Source organism: Dendrobates tinctorius, unplaced genomic scaffold (assembly GCF_039654945.1).
Source record: "Dendrobates tinctorius isolate UK_male_01 unplaced genomic scaffold, ASM3965494v1 ptg000250l, whole genome shotgun sequence".
In the NCBI taxonomy this organism is placed as follows: domain Eukaryota; kingdom Metazoa; phylum Chordata; class Amphibia; order Anura; family Dendrobatidae; genus Dendrobates; species Dendrobates tinctorius.
Window position 1 is genome coordinate 37,621,420 of NW_027361917.1, and position 26,672 is coordinate 37,648,091.

At 43.2% G+C, this 26,672-nt stretch overlaps 1 protein-coding gene across 1 annotated transcript in view; it reads left to right on the plus strand.

Moving 5' to 3' along the window:
• YIPF4 (Yip1 domain family member 4) overlaps nt 1–26,672 on the plus strand; it is a 73,208-nt gene that overhangs the window by 42,119 nt on the left and 4,417 nt on the right. Inside the window, exons 3-5 of the mRNA XM_073557618.1 lie at nt 14,303–14,474; nt 22,476–22,553; nt 24,933–25,046. Coding sequence (XP_073413719.1) covers nt 14,303–14,474; nt 22,476–22,553; nt 24,933–25,046 — 364 coding nt within the window. The remainder of the gene's footprint in view (nt 1–14,302; nt 14,475–22,475; nt 22,554–24,932; nt 25,047–26,672) is intronic.

The following is a 26,672-nucleotide window of genomic DNA, read 5'->3' on the forward strand; positions in this document are numbered from 1 at the left end:
CCTGGCTACAAACTGTACCCCTCTGTCTGACACCACATTCATAGGCACTCCATGTAACCTAATTATATGCTGCATAAATAAGCGGGCCAGGGTTTCAGCAGATGGTAACACGGGGAGAGGTACAAAGTGAGCTTGTTTTGAAAACCTATCCACCACCACCCATATCACTGAGTTGCCCCTGGAAGGGGGAAGATTTGTGATAAAATCCATGGACAAATGTGTCCATGGTCTATCCGGAATTGGCAAAGGCACCAATTTCCCGGCCGGCCGGACCTGAGAACTTTTAGAACGAGCGCACACCCCACATGCAGTCACAAACTTTTTAATATCTGTTACCATAGAGGGCCACCAGAAATCCCTCGCAATTGCCCCCCGGGTAGCTGCAATCCCAGGATGAGCACTCAACACAGAATCATGAAATTCCTGCATAAGTCCGAGACGGAAACGTTCAGGTACAAACAATTTACCCGGGGGTTTACCACCAGGAGCCCGAGCCTGGGCCTCCAAAATCCCTCTCTGGACTGTAACTCAGATGAGATTTCGGCCACCACTACTCCTGGCTGAAGAATGTAGGAGGGAGGTTCTGGAGGGGACACCGAATCAAAGCTTCGGGATAAGGCATCAGCCTTGATGTTTTTAGATCCCGGGCGGAATGTGATGGTAAACTGAAAACGAGAAAAAAAAAGTGCCCACCGAGCCTGTCTGGGGGTCAATCTCTTGGCAGACTCGATATAGGCCAAATTTTTGTGATCAGTGATGACTGTAATGGGATGAACAGACCCCTCCAGGAAATGCCTCCATTCTTCAAAAGCCAACTTTACCGCCAACAACTCTCTATTGCCGACATCGTAATTTCTCTCAGCAGAGGAAAATTTTTTAGAGAAGAAAGCGCAAGGCCTCAGGTTAGTAAGGGTAGGAGGGCCCTGAGACAAAACTGCCCCCACCCCCACTTCCGAGGCGTCAACCTCCACGACAAAAGGTCTTGACGGGTCGGGTTGTACCAATACAGGGGCTGAAGAAAAGCACTTTTTTAATGTCATGAAAGAGTTTTTTGCAGCTACAGACCAATTTTTTACATCAGCTCCCTTGAGAGTGAGGTCCGTTAGAGGCTTTACCACCTGCGAAAAGCCCTTAATAAATTTCCTATAAAAGTTGGCAAAGCCCAAAAATCGTTGCAACCCTTTCAAGTCATGAGGTTGCACCCACTCTGTAACAGCCTGGACTTTCTTAGGATCCATGCGGAACCCCTCTCCTGACACAATCAACCCCAGAAAGGATACTTCTTGCATAAAAAATGAGCATTTTTCCAGCTTGGCATACAAATGATTCTCCCTCAGTCTCATGAGAACCATCCGCAAATGGTGCAAGTGAGATTGACTGTCCACCGAGTACACCAGAATGTCATCCAAATAGATAACCACAAAACGACCGATTAAATCAGAGAAAATTACATTAATAAAATTCTGAAAAACAGCAGGAGCGTTGGTGAGACCAAAGGGCATAACCAAGTTTTCGAACAGCCCTTCAGTCGTCAGGAATGCTGTTTTCCATTCGTCCCCTTCACGGACTCTTATAAGGTTATATGCCCCACGTAAATCCAGTTTAGAGAACCACTTGGCCCCGGTGAGTTGGTTACATAAATCAGGAATTAGGGGGAGAGGGTATGTATTTTTCACAGTAATTTTGTTTAATTCCCGAAAGTCGAGGCACGGCCGCAAACCACCATCTTTTTTCTTAACAAAAAAGAAACCCGCTGCCACAGGTGAAACAGAAGGCCTAATATGCCCTTTGCGGAGACTCTCAGTAATGTACTCCTTCATGGCTAGACGTTCGGGCCCGGACAAATTGAACAAGCGAGCCTTGGGTAACTTGGCTCCAGGGACTAGATTAATGGCACAATCAAAGGGTCTATGTGGTGGTAGCGCCTCAGCCTCACTTTCAGAAAATACGTCTTGAAAATCTTTCAGGCACTCCGGAATACCTTCCAGATCGACAGACGACACTGACACAGATTTTACTGGGGTGACAAGGGTTGTCAAGTTACAACATAGACCATTAGCCATACAACCCCACTGAATGATCTCCCCTGTGACCCAGTCAATAGTAGGATTGTGACGTTGAAGCCAAGGCATACCCAGTATCAGTCCAGCCGGCAGATTATTTATGACAAAACATCTTAATTTTTCCACGTGAGTGGAACCCACTTTCAGAGAAAAGGTATCAGTCATGAAACAAATTCCCTCCTGGGTGATAGGAGAAGAATCAATTGCCACGATTTTAAAAGGATCTTTTAACCTGACTGTCCCTATCTTATGAAAAGTCACAACTTTGGCATCGATCAGATTAATAGAAGAACCACAGTCAACAAAGGCGGTAGTCCCAACCGGGCCGCCTGTAAGTTCCAGTTCCACCGGAAGCAGAATTTTAGTAAGCGAGTTAAAGGGTACCTGGGAGTCTGGGCAACCTCCTCGATTGTTACCCAGACTCAGTCGTTTTCCTGACGGCTTCACTGAAGAAGGGCAAGAAGGACAGTTCCTTCTCCAATGTCCAGCGGATCCACAGTAAAAGCACAATTGGTTGTTTCTTCGGTGTCTACTCTCTTTTTCCTCCAATGACGTGGCACCAACCTCCATGGGCTCAGGACTAGATGCAGAGTCTCTCAGATTGGAGAATAAAGGGGTCTCCTGCAGCATGACCCCTCTTGCCCGCAGCATACGGTCCATGCGGACAGCCTGGATCATAGCGTCCTCCAAAGAATCCGGTGGAGGATGAAGGGCTAGGGCATCTTTCAAACGTTCGGACAGGCCTCTACAGAACAAACCCCGGAGGGCAGCGTCATCCCAGGAGACCTCCACTGCCCAGCGTCTGAACTCAGAGCAGAACCATTCAGCAGAGTTCCTTCCCTGTGTCACACTCATCACCATATCCTCTGCCAGACGCACTCTATCAGGCTCATCATAAATGTGCCCCAGAGCCTCAAAGAACAAATTCACAGACATGCGTTCAGGAGCAGAGGAAGAGAGAGAGAAAGCCCATGCCTGTGGAGCCCCCCGAAGTAGGGAAATGACGACCCCCACCCTCTGGAACTCATCCCCGGAAGAGCGGGGCCTCAGAGAAAAAAAAAGCTTGCATCCCTCTCTGAAAGACCTGAACTCCTTTTTATCCCCTGAGAAAAGGTCTGGCAATTTGACCGGAGATTCTGGAAATGCCAATGACACATCTCTATCCCCAGCACAAGAATCCCCTGTAGAGGCAGCCCCCTGTACCGTATCCACCAACTGTTGCTGGGTCTGGGCCATCATGCGCTGTTCCACATTAAGTTTGTGGAACATTTGGGTCAGGTGCTTGACCTGATCAGCCAAGGCTTGTATGGGATCCATGAAGATAACACACTTTTTTTTTTTTTTTTTTTCCTCAGAGGGGGAAAAAAAAAAACTGAAATGGTCAGCTATAATGTCAGGAACACCGCACTGCACTTGCTCACTGTGTCAGTGCGGGTGTCCTGAGTGCAAAGACAGTACTCACAGATACCTGTGGAGCAGGGCAGCAGCGGTGACGATGCGTGCTTCAGACTATCAGGACCTGAAGCACATGACTGCTGGGGGCGTGGCCTAAGCTCCACAGATCTAGGAGCTGCAGGGAAACTCCTAGAAAGGTAACTACGGGGCAATGTTACCAAGGGGCATAGACAGAGACAGAAACCAGACGAAGCCAGGGTCAAAGCACCAGATAGCAATACAGTACCACGGGGTTTAGACAGAAAGGATAGTCAGGACGTAGCAATAGGTCAGAAAACCAGAACGGGCAATAGACGGTACAATAGGGACAAACTGTAACGGAGTAACGATAGCCAAGCCAGGAGGTCAGAACCGGAGAAGACAGTAGTACCAAAGCGAGAGACGGAGTACAGAGTGAGGGATCAGGCTGGGTCATACACGGGAATCAAACAAGCAACGCAGAATACACGCACACCAGGGGTCAGACACACCAGAACAACAGTATAGCTGACAGAGAACCCTGGTAAAGAGTGAGTATAAATACCCCTCCCAGATCCAGAAAGAGGCCACGAACACTTAACCCTGTGAGTGCAGGGCAAGAACCCTGTTCAAACCATGACAACACTATATAATATTGATTACATATATACAGTACAGACCAAAAGTTTGGACATACCTTCTCATTCAAAGAGTTTTCTTTATTTTCAGGACTATGAAAATTGTAGATTCACTCTGAAGGCATCAAAACTATGAATTAACACATGTGGAATTATATAAGTAACAAAAAAGTGTGAAACAACTTAAAATATGTCTTATATTCTAGGTTCTTCAAAGTAGCCACCTTTTGCTTTGATTACTACTTTGCACACTCTTGGCATTCTCTTGATGAGCTTCAAGAGGTAATCACCGGAAAAGGTCTTCCAACAGTCTTGAAGGAGTTCCCAGAGATGCTTAGCACTTGTTGACCCTTTTGCCTTCACTCTGCGGTCCAGTTTCACCCCAAACCATCTCAAACCGCGGGCCGAATTTTGGCTCATCTTTCATCGTTTTTAAGAAATCTCAATATGGAAGAGGCCAGGAGCCATTTGGTGAGCTGCATTTCTTGCTACATGTTCACAGACTTACCAGTGGAAAAGCCAAACTTCACATGCCACAAATGCAAGCTTGTGTCCCTGTTGGAGGAAAAGTTGCAAAATCTCGAAGAGAGGTTAGCTACGTTGAAGATCATTAAGGAAGGTGAAGAGTTCTTGGACAGAGCAGAATTATGTCTTCATGTTACAGAAAGAGAAGAAATTCGAAGTGCACCTGAAGAAACAGAGGAATGGAGACATGTGACCCAGAGAAGCAGGAGGATCAGGAGGCAGTCAGCACCCATACTGCTCAGGAACCAGTACCAGGCTCTCAGGCAGGAAAACGATGAAGAAATACATCAGGATAAGACTTTGCCGACAAACAGCAACCTTGTACGCCTTCAGAGTCCTCCTGGATGGAGAAAGAAAAATGTTGTGAAGAATAAACGGAGAGTGGTGGTCATGGGGGATTCCCTGTTGAGAGGAACAGAGGCCGCTATCTGCAGACCGGATATAACTTCAAGAGAAATGTGCTGTCTTCCAGGTGCAAAAATTAAAGATGTGTCTGACAGTTTATCAGGACTCATCAGACCTACAGATGACTATCCATTCCTGCTACTACATGTGGGGACAAATGACACCGCAAGAAATGACCTGGAAACCATCTGCAGAGACTTTGAAGACTTAGGCAAGAAAGTGAAAGAACTGGGAGCGCAGATGGTCTTCTCTTCCATCCTCCCAGTGGATGGCCATGGAACAAGGAGGTGGAATAAGATTCTGCAGGTGAACAACTGGCTACGTCGATGGTGCCGTCAGCAAAGATTTGGATTTCTGGATCACGGAGTGAATTACTTATATGATGGACTACTTGCTAGAGATGGGGTGCACCTTACGAAGACTGGAAAGCATGTGTTTGGAAGTCGCCTTGCTACACTTGTAAGGAGAGCTTTAAACTAGAACAACATGGGAAGGGAAGCAAAAGACCAGAAAAAGCCATACACCTGACAAATGCTATTGAGAACTCTGCTATTAGAAGTGGAAAGGAAGAACAAAGACAAAAGAATCTAATTAATAAAAATATTGGAGAAAGAGAAACCAATCACAAACTAAAATGTTTCTATACTAATGCACAAAGCATGGGCAACAAACAAGGAGAATTGGAACTACTAACACAGGAAAAGAAATATGACGTCATTGGAATCACTGAAACTTGGTGGGACAATACACATGATTGGAATACAAGACTAGAAGGATACAACTTATTTGCAAGAAACAGACTTGATAAACGAGGAGGAGGTGTCACATTGTATGTTAGAAATGCGTATATCTGCACAGAGATTGAAGCTTCAGAGACTGGGAGTTCTGTGGAAACTGTTTGGGTAAGAATACAAGGACAGAACAATGGAAAGGACACCATTGTAGGCATTTACTACAGGCCGCCTGTGCAAGCTGAAGACATGGATGAACTCTTTATGCATCAAATGGCCAAGTTCTCCAAAAAATATGACATAGTTGTCATGGGAGATTTCAACTATCCAGACATTTGTTGGGAATCTCTCTCAGGCAAAACTAACAGGTCAAGGAAATTCTTATCCTCTCTTGCTGACAACTTTATCTTCCAAAAGGTAGGGGAGAAAACAAGGGGAACTGCTACCTTGGATCTAATCCTGAAACAGTGAGGAAATGGTTGAGGAGGTAAAAGTGTCTGGGACCCTAGGAGGTAGCGACCATGCTATTTTAGAATTTTGGATAACTAGAGGCGGAAGACCTGTGAAGACTCAGACGTCAAGGTTAGATTTCAGACAGGCAGATTTTAAGGGATTCAGAAAGAGAATTGGAGGGATCCAATGGCTGGATATCCTTAAAGACAAAAATGTCCAGGAAGGATGGGAAATCTTGAAAACTGAAATTCTCAAAGCACAGTTGTTAACAATTCCGAAAAAAGAGGAAGAATAGGAAGCATTTAAGGAAACCAGGATGGATGAACACAGAACTTAAGCACATGGTAAAAAAGGAAGAAAAAAATGTTTATGAAATGGAAAGAGGGAGGCATATCTAAAGAAGAATATAATGCTGTCTGCAGAACCTGCAGGGCACAAATCAGATTAGCTAAAGCTGAAAATGAATTGAGGGTTGCAAGAGATGTCAAAAGCAATAATAAAGGATTTTGGGGATATGTCAAAAGTAAAAGAAAAGTCAAAGATGCTATAGGATTTTTACAGGATGAAAATGATGAAATGGTAAGACAGGATGTTGAGAAGGCTGAACTTTTAAATTCCTATTTTGCATCTGTTTTCTCTCAGAAAGGAAATGTAACATCAACTGTTCTTCACTGTCCTATTAAGGGAATAGAAGAATCCAGGATATCTATAAACAGAAAGATAGTGTGGAAACACTTAGCTAACCTAAATGAATTCAAGTCTCCAGGTCCAGATGAATTACACCCCAGAGTACTGAAGGAGATAGCAGAAGAAATTTTTGAACCCCTCTCCATAATCTTTGTAAATTCTTGGAGAACAGGAGAAGTGCCAGAAGACTGGAGAAGAGCAAATGTTGTTCCTGTCTTCAAAAAGGGGAAGAAGGTGGACCCAGGCAACTATAGGCCGGTGAGTCTGACTTCTATAACAGGAAAGATCTTTGAACAAATTATTAAACAACATGTATGTAAGTACCTGGATAAGAATGAAGTGATTAAACAGAGTCAGCATGGGTTTGTAACTAATAAGTCATGTCAGACTAACTTAATTTCCTTCTATGACGGAATCACTGATTGGGTGGATCAAGGAAATGCTGTAGATATAGTATATCTTGACTTCAGCAAAGCATTTGACAAAGTCACTCATACAATCCTTATTGAAAAAATGACTAAGTATGGAATGGACAAGGCAACTGTTAGGTGGATTCATAACTGGCTTAGTAATCGGACCCAAAGAGTGGTCGTAAATGGCTGCACATCCAGTTGGAAGAATGTCTCAAGTGGGGTACCACAGGGCTCTGTCCTGGGCCCTCTATTGTTCAACATCTTTATCAACGATTTAGATGAAGGAATTGAGGGTAAACTGATTAAATTTGCTGATGACACAAAGCTAGGAGGGATAGCTAATACTAGAGAAGAGAGAGGATTCAAAAAGATATAAATAAACTGGAGAAGTGGGCAGCAACTAACAGAATGATTTTTAACAGGGAGAAATGCAAAGTACTACATCTGGGCAATAAAAATGAAAAAAGCATATACAGAATGGGAGGAATAGGGCTAAGAGAAAGCACATGTGAAAAAGACTTGGGTATACTAATAGATCACAGACTGAATATGAGTCAACAGTGTGATGCAGCAGCAAAAAAGGCAAATGCAATTCTAGGATGTATTAACAGAAGCATACAGTCTAGATCACGTGAAGTCATTATTTCCCTCTACTCCTCTTTGGTCAGACCTCATCTGGAATATTGTGTCCAGTTTTGGGCACCACATTTTAAAAAAGACATCAACAAACTGGAGCAAGTTCAGAAAAGAGCAACCAGAATGGTGACCGGTCTGCAAACCCTGTCTTATGAGGAAAGGTTTCAGGATTTGGGAATGTTTAGCTTGCAAAAGAGAAGACTGAGAGGAGACTTAATAGCTGTCTACAAATATCTAAAGGGCTGTCACATTGTAGAAGGATCAACTTTATTCTCATTTGCACAAGGAAAGACTAGAAGCAATGGGATGAAACTGAATGGGAGGAGACACAGATTAGATATTAGAAAAAACTTTTTGACAGTTAGAGTGATCAATGAGTGGAACAGGCTGCCACGAGAAGTGGTGAGTTCTCCTTCAATGGAAGTCTTCAAACAGAGGCTGGACAGACATCTGACTGGGATGATTTAGCGAATCCTGCTTTGAGCAGGGGGTTGGACCAGATGGCCCAGGAGGTCCCTTCCAACTCTACGATTCTATGATTCTAATTGGGTTCAGGTCTGGTGACTGTGGAGGCCAGGTCATCTGGCGTAGCACCCCATCACTCTCCCTCTTGGTCAAATAGCCCTTACACAGCCTGGAGGTGTGTTTGGGGTCATTGTCCTGTTGAAAAATAAATGATGGTCCAACTAAATGCAAACCGGATGGAATAGCATGCCGCTGCAAGATGCTGTGGTAGCCATGCTGATTCAGTATGCCTTCAATTTTGAATAAATCCCAAACAGTGTCACCAGCAAAGCACCCCCACACCATCACACCTCCTCACCTCCTCGTCCATGCTTCACGGTGGAAACCAGGCATGTAGAGTCCATCCGTTCACCTTTTCTGCGTCGCACAAAGACACGGTGGTTGGAACCAAAGATCTCAAATTTGGACTCATCAGACTAAAGCACAGATTTCCTCTGGTCTAATTTCCATTCCTTGTGTTCTTTAGCCCAAACAAGTCTCTTCTGCTTGTTGCCTGTCCTTAGCAGTGGTTTCCTAGCAGCTATTTTACCATGAAGGCCTGCTGCACAAAGTCTCCTCTTAACAGTTGTAGAGATGTGTCTGCTGCTAGAACTCTGTGTGGCATTGACCTGGTCGCTAATCTGAGCTGCTGTTAACCTGCCATTTCTGAGGATGGTGACTCGGATGAACATATCCTCCGCAGCAGAGGTGACTCTTGGTCTTCCTTTCCTGGGGCGGTCCTCATATGAGACAGTTTCTTTGTAGCGCTTGATGGTTTTTGCCACTGCACTTGGGGACACTTTCAAACTTTTCCCAATTTTTCGGACTGACTGACCTTCATTTCTTAAAGTAATGATGGCCACTCGTTTTTCTTTACTTAGCTGCCTTTTTCTTGCCATAATACAAATTCTAGCAGTCTATTCAGTAGGACTATCAGATGTGTATCCACAAGACTTCTGCACAACACAACTGATGGTTCCAACCCCATTTATAAGGATAGAAATCCCACTTATTAAACCTGACAGGTCACACCTGTGAAGTGAAAGCCATTTCCGGTGACTACCTCTTGAAGCTCATCAAGAGAATGCCAAGAGTGTGCAAAGCAGTAATCAAAGCAAAAGGTGGCTACTTTGAAGAACCTAGCATATAAGACATATTTTCAGTTGTTTCACACTTTTTTGTTAATCATATAATTCCACATATATATTCATTCCAAATAGAGGCAGCACTCCGTAGTTAGCTTCAAGTGATAGTGAATTTATTAGACCCACGTATCAGAGCTCTGATATGTGGGTCTAATAAATTCACTATCACTTGAAAACTAACTATGGAGTGCTGCCTCTATTTGGAATGAGTATTGGATACTGTGACTGATACTGGACTATTTGCCTGGGGGCCCGAAGCCAAGTACTGTGCTGTTTCTTCTTTTTTTCTAATTATATATATATATATATATATATATATATATATACATATACACACACTATGACTTATCTCAGCTAAGACAAAGCCTAGACCCTCAGGCTACATTCACACCACGGGCGTAGCCAGGATCCAACCTGGGGGGGGCGGAACCTCATACTGTTCCGCAGAGCGTCATACTGCACACCCCTACACTTGAAAATAAAGCCTGCACCTTAAGAAGATGTGGTGATGAATGCAGTCTATTTATTCCAACTTTCAATTGATCTTGATGTGTTACTGGGCATCCTTTCGGGCAGCTATGAGGTGTACCTGACTGGTGCTAAAAAAAAAAAAAAAAAGGAGTGTTAGTCCGTGTGCTACCTGGCTTTCATTCTTTTTGGTACAGATAAGATATGGATAGACATATATGGATAAATGGATAGAGCAGATTTCTAATCTGCTTTTGCTATTGAAAACATTATCTATGAGCTCAAAAACCTTTCAGGTGATGCGGTTTTTTTAAATGCTGATCTGCTTTTGCAGCTGAAAAACGCTGTGTGTGAATGTAGCCTTAGATCAGGAATAGAACAGCCATTTATAGGACATTTCATAACTTTCCCAAATTCCTATGAAAATATATTCTGCACTTTCTGCATTGAACTACTGTACACAATTTATTATATATTTTGGGAGTCGGAGTCGGTCCATTTTATACCGACTCCACAACTCCGACTCCACAGCCCTGCTTGTTCGTTTTTCGCATACAGCTTGATGTCACCCATGTAGAGGAGATGGTTGATGGTGCTTCCACTCTTGAACTTGTATCCATAGCCAGACTCTGTAATTATCTGACTGAGGGGTTCAAGCCATGTAGAACAGCAATGGGGAAAGTTCATCACCTTGGTATATGCCGCATTTAATGATCACTTGTGCTAGTTGTCTTGAGTTGACTTCCAATGTTGTTCTCCATTGCCCCATTGACTTTCTGTGGAAGGTTCTTAATTTCCTGTTGACATTGTAGAGAGCCAAGCATTCACAGATCCATGTGTGTGGAATTGAGTCATGGGCTTTCCTGTAGTCAATCCAGGCTGTGTGGAGATTGGTCTGTCTGGCTCTTGAGTCTTCAGTGACTGCTCTGTCTATTGGAGCTGGTGATTAGAGCCTCTGGTGTTGGTCCCAGTACCTTTCTGACCTGGATTCATGTACTGGTTCATATGGTTCTGTAGCTTTGTTGGCTATGATGCCTGACAGGAGTTTCCATGTTGTTATAAGGCAGGTTATTGGGCGGTAGTTGGATGGAACTGTTCTTTTGTGATGATCCCTCATGATCAGCACTGTTCTTCTTTGTGTTCATGTACCGCCGTTAATTTGTTTAGCCAGTAGGTGTGGATCATGTCTGGGCCAGGTGCTGTCCAGCTCGTCATGTTCTTGACCTGCTGTTGGATGTCTGCTTCTGTAATGGTGACTGGTTCTTGCTCTAGGTGGTTGCTGTGTTTCATTCTCAGATCTTGCAGCCACATTGCACTGGTGTTGTGTGTTTTTTTTTTTTTTTTTTTCCTTCTCCCATATGTCCCTCCAGTATTGTTCAGTCTCTGCTATTGGTGGAGTTTCTGCCTTTGTGCTGTTACTCTGTAGTTGGGAGTACACCTTGGATGATTCTTTGGAGAACAGGGCATTTACCTTTTTGGCCTCAGCTTTTCTAGTGTATCTCCCTAGTCTTGCAGTGAGTGCTGCGAGCCTTTGTTTAGCAGTCTCTAGGGCTTCAGTTGGGGTCAGGCCTGTGTATTTGTCCAGCTTTATTACACCCTTCTTTTTTTTGTTAGTTGGCTGACTTCCCTTCCCCCACCTTGATCTTTGTCTCCAGTCTTCTTTTCCAATGGGGGCACATACAGTGCCTTGCGAAAGTATTCGGCCCCCTGGAACTTTTCAACCTCTTCCCTACACATCATGCTTCAAACATAAAGATACCAAATGTAAATTTTTGGTGAAGAATCAACAACAAGTGGGACACAATTGTGAAGCTGAACAAAATTTATTGGTTGTTTTAAATTTTTGTGGAAATTCAAAAACTGAAAAGTGGGGCGTGCAATATTATTCGGCCCCTTTAACTTAATACTTTGTTGCGCCACCTTTTGCTGCAATTACAACTGCAAGTCGCTTAGGGTATGTCTATCAGTTTTATACATCGAGAGACTGAAATTCTTGCCCATTCTTCCTTGACAAACAATTTACACCTATTTTTGTTGATTTTATGAAGTCTTGTGCTATATATATATATATATATATATATATACAGTCATATGTAAAAGTTTGGGCACCCCTATTAATGTTAACCTTTTTTCTTTATAACAATTTTGTTTTTTGCAACAGGTATTTCAGTTTCATATATCTAATAACTGATGGACTCAGTTATATTTCTGGATTCAAATGAGGTTTATTGTACTAACAGAAAATGTGCAATCTGCATTTAAACAAAATTTCACCGGTGCAAAAGTATGGGCACCCTTATCATTTTCTTGATTTGAACACTCCTAACTACTTTGTACTGACTTCCTGAAGTACTAAATTGGTTTTGTAACCTCATTGAGCTTTGATCTTCATAGCCAGGTGTATCAAATCATGAGAAAAGGTATTTAAAGTGGCCACTTGCAAGTAGTTCTCCTATTTGATTCTCCTATGAAGAGTGGCATCAAGGGCTCCTCAAAACAACTCTCAAATGATCTGAAAACAAAGATTATTCAACATAGCTTTTCAGGGGAAGGATACAAAAAGTTGTCTCAGAGATTTAACCTGTCAGTTTCCACTGTGAGGAACATAATAAGGAAATGGAAGAACACAGGTACAGTTCTTGTTAAGCCCAGAAGTGGCAGGCCAAGAAAAATATCAGAAAGGCAGAGAAGAAGAATGGTGAGAACAGTCAAGGACAATCCACAGACCACCTCCAAAGACCTACAGCATCATCTTGCTGCAGATGGTGTCACTGTGCATCGGTCAACAATACAGCGCACTTTGCACAAGGAGAAGCTGTATCGGAGAGTGATGCGAAAGAAGCCGTTTCTGCAAGCACGCCACAAACAGAGTCGCCTGAGGTATGCAAAAGCGCATTTGGACAAGCCAGTTACATTTTGGAAGAAGGTCCTGTGGACTGATGAAACAAAGATTGAGTTGTTTGGTCATACAAAAAGGCGTTATGCATGCGCTGTATTGTTGACCGATGCACAGTGACACCATCTGCAGCAAGATGATGCTGCAGGTCTTTGGAGGTGGTCTGTGGATTGTCCTTGACTGTTCTCACCATTCTTCTTCTCTGCCTTTCTGATATTTTTCTTGGCCTGCCACTTCTGGGCTTAACAAGAACTGTACCTGTGTTCTTCCATTTCCTTATTATGTTCCTCACAGTGGAAACTGACAGGTTAAATCTCTGAGACAACTTTTTGTATCCTTCCCCTGAAAAGCTATGTTGAATAATCTTTGTTTTCAGATCATTTGAGAGTTGTTTTGAGGAGCCCATGATGCCACTCTTCATAGGAGAATCAAATAGGAGAACTACTTGCAAGTGGCCACTTTAAATACCTTTTCTCATGATTTGATACACCTGGCTATGAAGATCAAAGCTCAATGAGGTTACAAAACCAATTTAGTGCTTCAGGAAGTCAGAAAAAAGTAGTTAGGAGTGTTCAAATCAAGAAAATGATAAGGGTGCCTCATCCATTATGAGGTGTAAAACCGCAGGGCAAAACCGCAGATAAACCGCAGATAATCCGCAGATAAACCGCAGCACTTTGTCCTGCGGATTTCCTGCGGTTTTCTCTACAAAATCCGCAGAGACTAAAAACTACGTGTGCACATACCCTGAGTCCTGCAAACATGACTGCTCCACTCAGATTGCAGTGAGTACAGGTGACAAGACAGAAACTATAGGCCAGTGTTCTACGTTGGTGTACAATAAAGTTGCGCCGTGCTCTACCTACAGCTGTGAATTAGGCAGCCCAGAGGTCGTGTACAGATGGCAACTGATGCAGCCACAGTATAGAAGGGGTCAAACACTGACTGCAGTCTCTTATGGTCTGGAGCTGCCATATGTGCAATGTGTAGTGTCATGCTCAGACACTTACACACAAGCACATAAAAAGGGCAGTCCCCCAGTGACTGAATTTAAGTTATGAAAAAAAAGTACTCCATTTAAATATTTTACACTTCTGAACGTTTTAATATAAATTCAAAACATAAAAAATACATTTTGTGAGATATTCTGTTAACTACAGGCCTTCATTTTTTCACCATCCTTTTTTAATCACCTTGTGTATATATATCTTTCCCCATATTTAGCTAGCAATTGGGGGCATAAATTTAAAGACAACTAAAAATACCAAAGACTTTGGATGTCTTGTTATACTGTGGTATTTACTTCTTACGTTACTGTTTTGCAGGGAGGAACTGGACATTGACCTTAAAGACATTTACTACAAAATACGCTGCGTTCTTATGCCAATGCCATCACTTGGATTCAACAGACAAGTCGTACGAGACAACCCTGATTTCTGGGGACCCCTTGCTGTTGTTCTATTCTTTTCAATGATCTCCCTATATGGACAATTTAGGGTAAGCTTGTCGCCTTCATATGCAACATGAGCGGTTAGGCTACTTTCACGTTAGCGTTTTTTTTTGCGCAGCGCATCGTGCGCAGTAGAAACACATGCAAAAAACGCATCATGCATTTCTGCATGCATTTGTGTTTTTTATGTGCATTCGTTCTCTAGGGGTTAAAACCAGTGTCTACACATTTTTACGCCAAAAACGCATGCGCAAGAAAACGCAGACTAACGCATGTCCATTCCGTGCCAGCGTGCACATGCGTTTATTTTTACGCCTTTCTGCGGAGCCAAAAATGCAACAAGTTGCGTCTGGCGCGCCTAGGCGCACACCTTGATAAAACGCATGCACACGAAAACGCATACGAACGCGTGAAAACGCAAGACCATGCGCCCCCCATGTTAAACATAGGTACACATGACGCCTGCGTATGGATGCGCACGATGCGCAAAAAAACGCTAATGTAAAACCACTTAGAGGATGCTGATAAGATTTTTTTGTGGTTAGGTATTCTGTTGCAATTTAAGAGCTCATCTACACTGACCAATGGCTGCCGTTAACCGAATGCCAATTAGCTACATATTTGCCTATTGTTAGTCATTTAGAAGCCTGTTTAGAGTGGCAGACTGCACTTCCAGTGCTCCCAGAATGATCAAAAATACAGAAGATAGTCTTTGCACACAGAACAATCTCTCTTCTCAGTAGCCTTTTTAAAAACGACAGTGTGCTACTGAGAATGAATATTTTTTTAATTGGAACCTGTTAGCAAGATTTTAGACCTTAACCCCTTACTGCCATTGGACGCAATAGTACGTCCAATGGCAGTACCCCCGCTTTGATGAGGGCTCCGGCGGTGAGCCCGCGTCAAAGCCGGGACATGTCAGCTGTTGAAAATGCACTGTGTTGCATTTTTGTGCGCTCGGCGCAGCGCCGGCCAAATCAGCCGAGCGCATGGCCAGCGTACCCAACGCTAACTATAGGGTACGTTGATCGCATGCAGCGTTATGCGATCAGAGGAGGAGCTGACTGGAGGAGGCGCAGCTGGGGGCGGAGCTTAACGGCTGCCCTGCGCTGCGCTTCCGAACGCTAGTCTGAAACTAGCCTCACATGGTCATATTGATGAAAAATAAAAAAGTTATGGCTCTGGGAAGAAGGGAAGTGAAAAATGAAAACGTAAAAACGATAATACCTTCGGGACGTAAGGGGTTAAACTAACCTAATTTATGTAAACCATCTCAAAATGTTGATTATATTCATAACTTTGTATTAGAAGTCCATTTTTTTATTTTACATAAATCTATTGGTGAATATTTATGCAAGTGAGCTCGCAGGATGCTTGGTCCTGCACTTAAAACTTTCTGGCCTCTCTCCCTCATTCTACTCCTGTTGTGGGCCTGCTGTCAGTGATTGACAGGTCACTCTTCTCTGTAACCTGTTCCTGTACTGGAGATCTCGCACAGCAACCATCATTCCCGGGGTTGGCGCATTCGCAGTAAGGACCTGAGCTGGACTATCAATCTGCACATGTGCCGCTCCCGGGAATCACAGTGCCTTCTCCTAATCAGAATGAAGGAGCAGGTCAAAGAGATGAGTGTTGCCTGACATTGACTGTAAGTGGGTCGTGGGAGGAGAAAGAGTGAAAAAGGTTGGAGAGCTATAATCGCAGGCTAGGCCTCCTTCACTTGCGAGCTAATTTGCATAAACATTTGCTGATTAATTTCTAGAAAACTGAGAAACAAACTTATAATAAAAAGGTATAGCCATAATCAACATTTCAGATGCCTTTAAATAGAGGACATTAGTTTACGGTGTAAAAATCTGCTGACAGGTTGCCATTAAGCAAGCATTTAAATTATTTTCGGATTGTCAGCCTGTTTACACTGGCTGATTATCAGGAAAGAAGCATGCTTATTGATGAGCCAGTGTAACTGCACCTTTATACCTCCCTGGCCATTGTAAACATTAACTGTTAATCCCTACAAGCTTTAGATTACTTTTCACCGTGTCCTTGTCCTACTTTGCGGCTTTAAGTCTCCTCACCTTGACATGCTTAGCATGTCATTCTCCGCAAGGAGAAATGATACTTCTTGGATATCGGTCAGACGCCTCTCTCACAGCCAAACCAGATCTCCCACTTTGCACTGATGAGGGGCAGCACCCCGAAACACAGTGTCTGCAAATGGAGATTCTGGCTTGGCTTTTATCCTAAGTCATGTAACTAGGCTCGTTAAAGGGTCAACATTGACTTTTAGGATTGCTACCTCCAATAGGTGGCACTAGAGTTCTAGTCCTCTTCCTCTCTGAAGAGACAATTTGCATAATTAGCTTGTCCTACTTTTCACCTTTTTGTTTTCAGCTGATGATACTTTTATCACTTATATTTTAATGCACATATATACCTTTGAACATTATTTCACAGTGAACATTTATACAATATTGGATATTAAGTAACTTTAGGTGTGTTTACACAGAGATGTGAACTAATCAGATATGGTTTTCAAGAGAAATCCATGTCCAAAATCTGTGAGTTGCAACAAGGTTTGCAGTTCTGATGTGGCCTTTTAATGTTTTTAAGCTTTTTGATTTCACACTACATTTTCAAGCTGACTCATCAACAAGGAAGCCACATAAAAGAAGCAACATATCACTTCATTTTTATTCAGTGCAGTTTATATCACCTTGTTGGAATAAAATATGCAAAGAAACTGTTTGGATTTTCCATTGAAATAATAGCAAGAGCATTCAACTAGTATTTGAGATTGCGTTTGAAGCATATTTGCTTCAAAATTCACATAAAAATCTCCATGTGAACATTGCCCTTATAGTTCAGAGCTATATTCACAATTTTGCTGGCTTCCTGCCTGAAATTCTACAAATCCAAAACAGCCTACTGCGTTATATCGGCACATCCAAGCTGTACTTCCTGTAAGAAGTACCGTATATTTCTATTAAGCTAACAAGCATAAATGTACAGTGTTGAGACTTCTACAAGAATTCTCACAGATTAGGCGATAATTCATGTGTTGTAGTCTACTCCACTCCCCACTGGAGTGTATATAACGTCGGGGTGATTGTGGAGGGCAGCAAGGGGGCAGTTACTTGAAACATGGTCAAAAAGATAGGGTGGACCATCACAAGAGAAACTTGCAATACAGGAATTATAGGAGAGTATGGTATTTACCCTGCCTCCTGTTGAGCTCAGCAGGACTGTCATGATCCAGGTTGGATTATGACAGATTTTGCACAAGTAACCTTTTTTTTTCCTTTAAGCTGTTGGCTTAAAGTTAGTTTTGCCCCCGGTGGCCATTAGGGTCATTACACTGTGGTTGTTTTAGTTCTAGTTTTGCCCCCGGTGGCTGTTAGGGTCATTGCACTCTGGTTACTTAAGTTTAGTTGCCCCCGGTGGCCGCTAGTGTTATTGCACGTGATTATGAAGCAGGTGTGATTCCCTGGCTCCTACCTATAAAGGAGTTGCAGGTGGTCTCACTCACTGTTGGTGATATTGCTCATTTCCAACCAAGTCTGGTGAAGGAAGGAACGACAGAGGAGTCCCTTGCAGCTCAGGGGAGCTGTGGTGTAATTGCTTCAGGCGGAAGCTGAATTCAGGTGTCAAGCTTCAGGGGTGAAGCTGAACTTTGGTGTCGTACTCTGTTGCTGGGAGCAATAGTAACAGAGCTAAGCTAAGTGGTGTTTTTCCCTGTTTGTTACTTTACTTGTGTGTATTAGTGCAGTGGTGGGATTAATTTCTGCACCGTCCAATTCACTAGAAAGGGATAGGTGCAGGGCGAGCTAGGGATTTGAGGTATCCAGCTCGTTGCCAAGTGCGGAACCTGCCTAGGGATCGTCAGGAGTGTAGGGACACTGACTCAGGGGAGTGCAGGAGGTCTCCCCGTCCCCGTTCCCTATTGCAGGGCCCTCCATTGTAACTGTTTCCCCGGTGTTTCCCTTAACTCTGTTTAAATTCGCCCTGCTGGAGGCGGTGTATCCAGTCACACGTGACGCTACAGACTGTCCATTTTCAACCAACTCAAACTCAGAAAACACAAATAATGAACAAAATGGAGAAATAGGTACACTGTAGGCATAAATGAGCAAAATAATAGTTTTTTTAAAGAATTTTGATAACCTTCTTTTTTTAATCAATAAACTTTTATTGAACACCAAATAACATAGTTTACAGCAGAATAATTATTTTACATGTCATCAAACATTACATATACAGGAATAGTGCCTATTAGTGATGGGCGAGTAGCATTGTTGCTCGGGTCTCCTGGAGCATGCTCGGGTGATCTCCGAGTATTTTGGCATGCTCGGATATTTAGTTTTTGTCGTCTCAGCTGCATGATTTGCGACTTTTAGACAGGCTGGAATATATGTGGGAATTCCCTAACGCACAGGCATTCCACACATGTATTCAAACTGTCTAGCAGTCGCAATCATGCAACTGAGACAACGAAAACTAAATCTCCGAGCACGCCAAAATACTCGGAGACCACCTGAGCTTGCTCTGGGAGACCCGAGCAACGAGTATACTCGCTCATCACTAGTGCCTGTATAATCCATTTACGGTATTCATTCAATGACATTCAAATAACCACCATACAGTTCTCCCCTTCCTAACCCAAAACTAACATCCAACCTCTCCCACAGTGTGCATTACAATAAAACCATATTCATACTCAAATAGGTGTTACTTTTAGGCTTTGTGCACACGCTGCGGATCCGCAGCATTTCTGGCCTTGCGGGTCCGCAGCAGTTTCTGCTGCGTTGTACAGTACCATTGTTTTCAATGGTCAAACCAAAAACGCTGTGCCCATGCTGCAGATTTTTCCGCGGGTTACAATTCGCAGCATGTCAGTTCTTTGTGCGGAATCCGCTGCGGTTTCACACCTTATCCATTGTGAGGTGTGAAACCGCAGGCTAATCCGCAGGTAAACCGCAGGACTTTTGACCTGCGGATTTACCTGCGGATTTTTACAAATCCGCGGGGAAAAATCCGCAGCTCTCCAAACTACGTGTGCACATAGCCTTAGATAATTAGTCACATACTTTATCTTTACTACCCAGACAGATGGTTATCATAATTTACATGATCAGTAAATTAAATAACACATCTCTAGCCAGCACCTCCGAAACCACAGCTGCACACTTAATCCAGTCTCCCCATACTTTACAAGTTCGAGACCACCAGAAGTCTGCCTAGACCTGGACGTACAGCCAAACTGAGCAATTGTGAGAGAAGAGTCTTAAGGCCCTTTTACATTTAGCAATGCACCAGCGATCCGACCCGGTCAGGATCGCTGGTGCATCGCTAAATGATCGCTAGTGAGCTTTCACACAGACCTCACAGCGATTCAGCAGCGACGCAGCGGACGATACTCACCTTTCACACACAGCGATCCTGACGTCCTCCCGCCCGCCTCCACGGAGCCGCCCAATCTCGCGCAATCAGCGGGGAGCCGGTTGTTGGTAAGTATCACACATAGCGATATCGCTAGCAATATCGCTATAACGTCACAAAACCGGTGACGTTATAGCGATATTGCTAGCGATATCGCTTAGTGTAAAACCCCCTTTACGCTGGTTTCACATTTGTGTCTGTGTGCACAGCGTTTGATCCGCATAGATCCGCATGCGTCATGCGTACGTATATTTAACATGGTGTACGCAGGGACATGCGTTTGCATGCTTTTGCGTACGCATGCGTCGCTTCGCGGTGCGCAGCGAACGCAACATGTTGCATTTTTTGAAGAGTCAAAAGTCCGTCAAATATGCACAAGCATTAAGATGAGTGCGTAAAAAACAAAAAGCATTGGTACGCATGCGTTTGATATGCATGTGTTCTTCAAAATGTAAATAGAAATCCCATACGACCCCATTTTTGTCTGATGTCATATCGAACGCATGCGCATTATAAACAACGCAAACACATGCAAAACCGCTTGCACATGCAGCGTTTTTCTGTCATGCGTAACATGTGTTTTGCATATGCGGATGATACGCTACGGACTCAAACGCTAATGTGAACCTAGCCTTAGTGAGAGAGGTAAAGAAGAACCCGAAGATCACTGAGGCTGAGCTCCACAAATTGCTGTAGGGAGATGGGAGAAAGTTCCACAAAGTTAACTATCACTGCAGCCCTCCACCAGTCAAGCCTTTATGGCAGAGTGGTCCGATGGAAGCCTCTCCTCAGTGCAAGACATATATGAAAGCCTGCATAGAGTTTGCTAAGAAAACACATGAAGGACTCCCAGACTATGAGAAATAAATTCTCTGGTCTGATGAGACGAAGATAGAATTATCACCAAAAAGTTCTAAGTGGTATGTGTGGAGGAAACCAAGCACTGCTCATCACCTGCCCAATACAATCCCAACAGTGAAACATGGTGGTACCAGTATCATGCTATGGGGGTGTTTTTCAGCTGCATTGACAGGACAATTGGTTGCAATTGAAGGAAACATGAACGTGGCCAAGTACAGAGATATCCTGGATGAAAACTTCTTCCAGAGTGCTCTGGACCTCAGACTTGGCCAAAGGTTCACCTTCCAGCAAGACAATGACCCTATGCACACAGCTAAAATAATAAAGGAATGGCTTCAGAACAACTCTGTGACCATTCTTGACTGGCCCAGCCAGAGCCCTGACCTAAACCTAATTGAGCATCTCTGGAGAGATCTGAAAATGGCTGTCCACCAACGTTCACCATCCAACCTGACGGAACTAGAGAGGATCTGCAAGGAAGAATGGCAGAGGATGCCCAAATCCAGGTGTAAAAAACTTGTTGCATCATTCCCATGAAGACTCATGGCTGTACTAGCTCAAAAAGGGTGCTTCTACTCAATGCTGAGCAAAGGGTCTGAATACTTATGACCATGTGATATTTCAGTTTTACTTTTTTAATACATTTGCAGAAATTTCTAACATTTCTGTCAAGATGTGATGAAGAGTGTACATTAATGAGAAAAAAAAATGAACTTTTTTAAATTTACTAAATGATTGCAATGAAACAAAGAGTAAAAAATGTAAAGGGGTCTGAATATTTTCCATACCCACTCTATGTAGGAGCTTTCTTTTTGTGCTTTAGCTAATTTAGCTAGCAGATTGACAGTGGTCTCTCTTTCCTCGTAATACTGATGTTTTAAATACATGTTTGTTGTCCGCCTGTTCTAGCTGGAAGGACCGTAGCAGCTTTTGAGCATCCTTCCACTGTGCCAAATTTTCAGGGCATTTATTTACGGTAGAATATACATTTGCTCAGAGTCAGGAAGACAATGTTCCAATCCGGAACCTTAGAGGGGAATGGTCCGACAAGAATCTTGGAACATACTCGATTTCGAACAGAGATGGGACCGTAGACGAATTACACAGTACTATGTCTATTCTCGAAAGTGATAGGCAGGACTCTGAAGTATACCCATGCTCATTGATACTTCTGCCTGCACAAATCTATCCAACTCAGTTCGGCAGCGAAATGTCCGAAAGAAAACACCTTATCTTCCCCCTCTATAAACTTATCCTCATGTGGATTAAAATTGTTATTAAAATCGCCCATGATTATTAGCAGTAGTTCCAGCCACCCTCCATGTTTCACCAGGATTTTCTTAATCGGGACATTTGGAAAGGGAGGGGGAATATATATCACTACGATAATACCCTCAAAGCATGCCACCTTACAGCGTACCCCCCCCACCCAATTCTTCCCTCCTGAACTGCTCGCTCATCTCGAATAGTAATACACAAAGCTTGCTTTCTTTTTTCAAGTTATGTAGGTAGATATACCTCCCCTGATCACTTTTTGGTTCCTGTTAGTTTGGGTTCACCAAGCTACACACCCTGAGGTATAACAGTATTTTTCTCACTGCAAACATTCCACCATTTACCTGCATGTGAATGACATCTGGTGTCGTCTGAACAGTCCGGCTTGTTGCTCATTGTGTACTGATAAATGGAAAGATTTTTCTGTTTGAACATTATACAGAATTAAATTTGTGTGTATATATTTATTTAAGGTTGTGTCTTGGATCATTACAATTTGGATATTTGGATCACTGACCATCTTCCTGCTGGCCCGAGTCCTTGGAGGTGAAGTAAGTATACGGTATATCCTCAGCATGTTGTATCTAAGCGACAGCAAAACTTTGGGAAAAGAAGGAACCAGTTAGGAGTTGTAGAGGGAGGGTGATATTGAAGGTGGAAGGTGTACTGGGTAATAAGAGAGGTGCTGTACTGGGTTTGATTAGACGTAGCTACAAGATGTAGAGGGCAGTAATAATTTCTGGATGTTAGACCTAAAATGTGAAAAAACAAGTGGTATGAACCATGATGATCAGATGCTACAAAAAAAACAAACAAAATAGAAATCACTAAGGCTAGTTTCACACTAGCGTTTGGAGGCGCACCAAAATGCAACACTGCATTTGGCGCAGGTCGGCGCACCGACAAAAGGATACATGCGGCGGCAAAAGCATACCTGCGTACCCAATGCTAAAGATAGGGTACGCAGGCCGCATGCAGCGGCATACGCCCATAGGCGGACCTGACGAGGAGGCGTGGCAGGGGTGGAGCTTCACGGCGAGCGGCCGTTGCGCCTCCAAACGCTAATGTGAAAACAGCCTAAAGTTACATGCACCATAGATATCCATAAATTAAATGATGTGTAATAATGAGAAATGACACAGGAAAAAGTATTGAACACGCTTACTGAAATCTATTTAATACTTTGTATGCACAAAAACTTTGTTGGTAATGGCAGCTTCAAGACTCCTCTTGCAGGGAGAAACTAGTTACATACATTGCTCAGGTGTGACTTTGGCCCATTCTTCCACGCAAACTCTTCAAATTCTGATGCTTTTGTAGGCTCTATGAACTCTGAGCTTTAGTTCCTTCCATAAATTTTCTGTTGGATTCATGTCAGGTGTGCTATTATAGCAGCTTTATTTTCTTTCTCTGAAACCAGTTAAGAGTTTCCTTGTCTATTTGGGATCATTTTCTTTCTGAAATGTCTATCCTTGTTTCATCTTCATCATCCTGGTAGATGTCAGCAGATTTTTATCAAGAATGTCTCTGTACATTTGTCCATTCATGTTTCCTTCAATTATATGAAGTTTGTTGTATGCTGAAAAGCAGCCGCACACATGATGTTCCCACGTCCAAACGTTGGTATGGTGTTTTTGGGTTGATATATAGTCCCTTTTGGCCTACAAAGACAGCCTGTATTATGGCATCCAAAGAGTTCAATTTTAGTTTCATGTGACCAGAATATATTCTCACAGTATTTCACAGGCTTGTCTAAATGTTGTTGTGCAAACTTTAAACGCACTTGAACATAATTTTTCTCTTCAATAGAGTTATGGGTGGTGAGCATTCGTTCTCCATATGCTAAGGAGGCTTAGTGCATTACTTATTGTTTTCTTTGAAACAATTGTACCTGCTCATTCCAGGTCTTTCTGTAGCTCTCCAAGGTGGTCCTTGACTCTTTGACAATTATTTTCACTCCTACATCTGAAATCTTGTGGGGAGCACCTTGTCATGGCCCATTTATCGTCAAATGATGTTCTTCCCACTTCCGGATTTATAACCACAATAGTGCTCACTGGAGCCTTCAGTAGTTCAGAAATTCTTCTGTAACCAATGCCGTAAGTATGATTTGCAACAATAAGGTTGCGATGGTCTTGAGTTCGCTTACTGTTTTACCATCGTGACATGTTTCTTGTATGCATCTTGGTAATGAAATATCTTATTATAGACCATCAGTTGAACCAGCTGATATTTTTCACTAAGTGGCAAGATTGCTTTCAAATTACTTATAGATTTCAGCTGGTGTCATGACTTTCCATGGCCTTTTTTTTACTTTTCTCTCTTTCTTCATGTGTTCAATACTTGTTTGCTGCGTCATTTCTCATTAATACACATACCGTATTTTGCTGACCATAAGACGTACCACAAGGCAGCGACTCTGCCTCTGGTGACCCCACTCCATCGTAGCCGCCCCCGTTAAGCTACCATTTTCCTCCTAATTTTTTTTTGGGAAAAAAGTGTGCTTTATAATCCGAAAAATGTAATAGCTTAATTTATGGACAGCTATAGTTTCATATCTTTGCATGTATGGATTTAATGGTTTGTTACCAAACTCTGGTGAGAATTTCATGTCAATAGCACCTTTTAGAAATGTATTTCCTTGGAAAATTGGTGACCTGTTCAATACTTGTTTCCCCCACTGTATATAACGTGTTTTTTTTTTTTTTTTTAACGATAGCAGGAGTTTTCAGCTCCTGGAAATTCTGCAGTTTCCTGCTTCCTATGCATTTACCATAAAATAACCCTGACATAGTTTTTTTTTTTTTCATTTGTTTTTTATCTTCTTGATGTATTGCCAATATTACATTGATTTTAATTTAAGCAACATTTGATGTTACCCACAGCAAACAGTATGTTTACCAATGATATAACCTTTCTTTTGTTTGTAGGTGTCTTATGGGCAGGTGCTTGGTGTTATAGGATACTCCTTACTTCCATTAATTGTTGTTGTCCCTGCACTTATAGTGGTTGGATCCTTTGAAATTGTCTCTACGGTAATCAAGGTAAGGTGTATACATTTGAGGAGAAATTTTCTAAGTGGTTTCCATGCACACATATTATTAAAATCATTGTCAAGTCTATGAGAACTAGAAACTTAATTTACGTCCTGTTAATAATCTGCTGTGAACTCCAGATCCTTACTTAGTGCTAAATTATGTTCAAAGCACATAGTATAGGTATTTCATGGTCTGTGCTTTGAACAAAATGTTGCTTGTCAATCAAGCACAGCTCTCCATGATTTTGGCTGGACTCATTCAGCAGCTCTCACAGTTGTGTGCTCTGAACATTGTGTCATGAGGTAGTCACCTGTGAGCCACTATAAGGCTGGGTTCACATTGCGCTAATGGCAATGCGCTGACGGCATCCGTTACATAGCGGCACTAACGCTATGTAACGGATTCGTTAGAGCAGCCATAGACCTCCATTATTTAGCGCATCGCTAAGGCTACTTACACACTTGCGTTCCTTGTAGTTGTGCACGACCGCCGCTAAGCTCCGCCCCCTGCCACGCCTCCTCCGGTTAGCTCCTCCTATGGGCGCATGACGCTGCATGCGACCTGCGTGCCCTATCTTTAGCATTGGGTACGCAGGCCGTGCGCAGGTATGCGTTTGCCGGTGCATGCGTCCTTTTGATGGTGCGCTGAGTGCAGAAAAATGCAGCAGGGTGCGTTTGGCGCAGGTCGGCGCATCGTAAAAAGGACGCATGCGCCGGCAAACGCATACCTGCACACGGCCCGCGTACCCAATGCTAAAGATAGGGTACGCAGGTTGCATGCAGCATCAAGCGCCCATAGGCGGAGCTAACCGGATGAGGCGCGGCAGGGGGCGTAGCTTAGCGACGGCCGTGCGAAGCTCCAAGGAACACAAGTGTGCAAGTAGCCTAACACCTGCCATAATCGTCATGCGTTCACGATGTGCCGTCATTCTGTGACGGATCCTCGGACACGGCTAGCACAGACAGGGAAGCTGCGCTAGCGTGATCGCTAAACGCGATAACAAAATGACAGTAGCGTTAATGCAGTCCGTCAACGCTATGCGTTGAACGGACTGCATTAACGCAATTTGTACCTGGCCTTAGTTAGTGAGTGGTAATGTGTATAGGGAGGGAAGGCAAAAGCCATAGGGGCAGTGTGGCTTACACAGAAAAAGTAGTCGTATCAACCTCGTGGCTTTGCCCAGTGAGGGTGAAAGGGGTGCTAGGCAATCCAGAGTGCTAGATTACAATATAATTAATGAATACATTATGTGACATTTCTCCCCTTCACTATACTGAGCGTGTCAGGGGCATATAGGGTGTCAGCATCTGTAACAGCATCTGTCTGCAGATGAGTTCCAAGATAGCTCATACTAGTTGAAGCTGGGGGGAGTTTTAATGAGGTATTTAAACTGTGCAGTGATTCATTTATCTTGAGACAATACAGGAGTCTCAGGATGGTGCTTTCTAGGAGCAGTGGGCAGGCACTAAGTATGGGCATGTATGGGACAGATACCACTCTGGCAGAGAAGTGCAGTGCCTCCTGGGAAATGTAGTCTAGAAGCTCAGAATGGAAACAATAAAAGACCACAAGGATGGATGTAAGGGAGCTATAAAACAGTAAAGGTGTAATTTTTATGCCAGAAACACATTG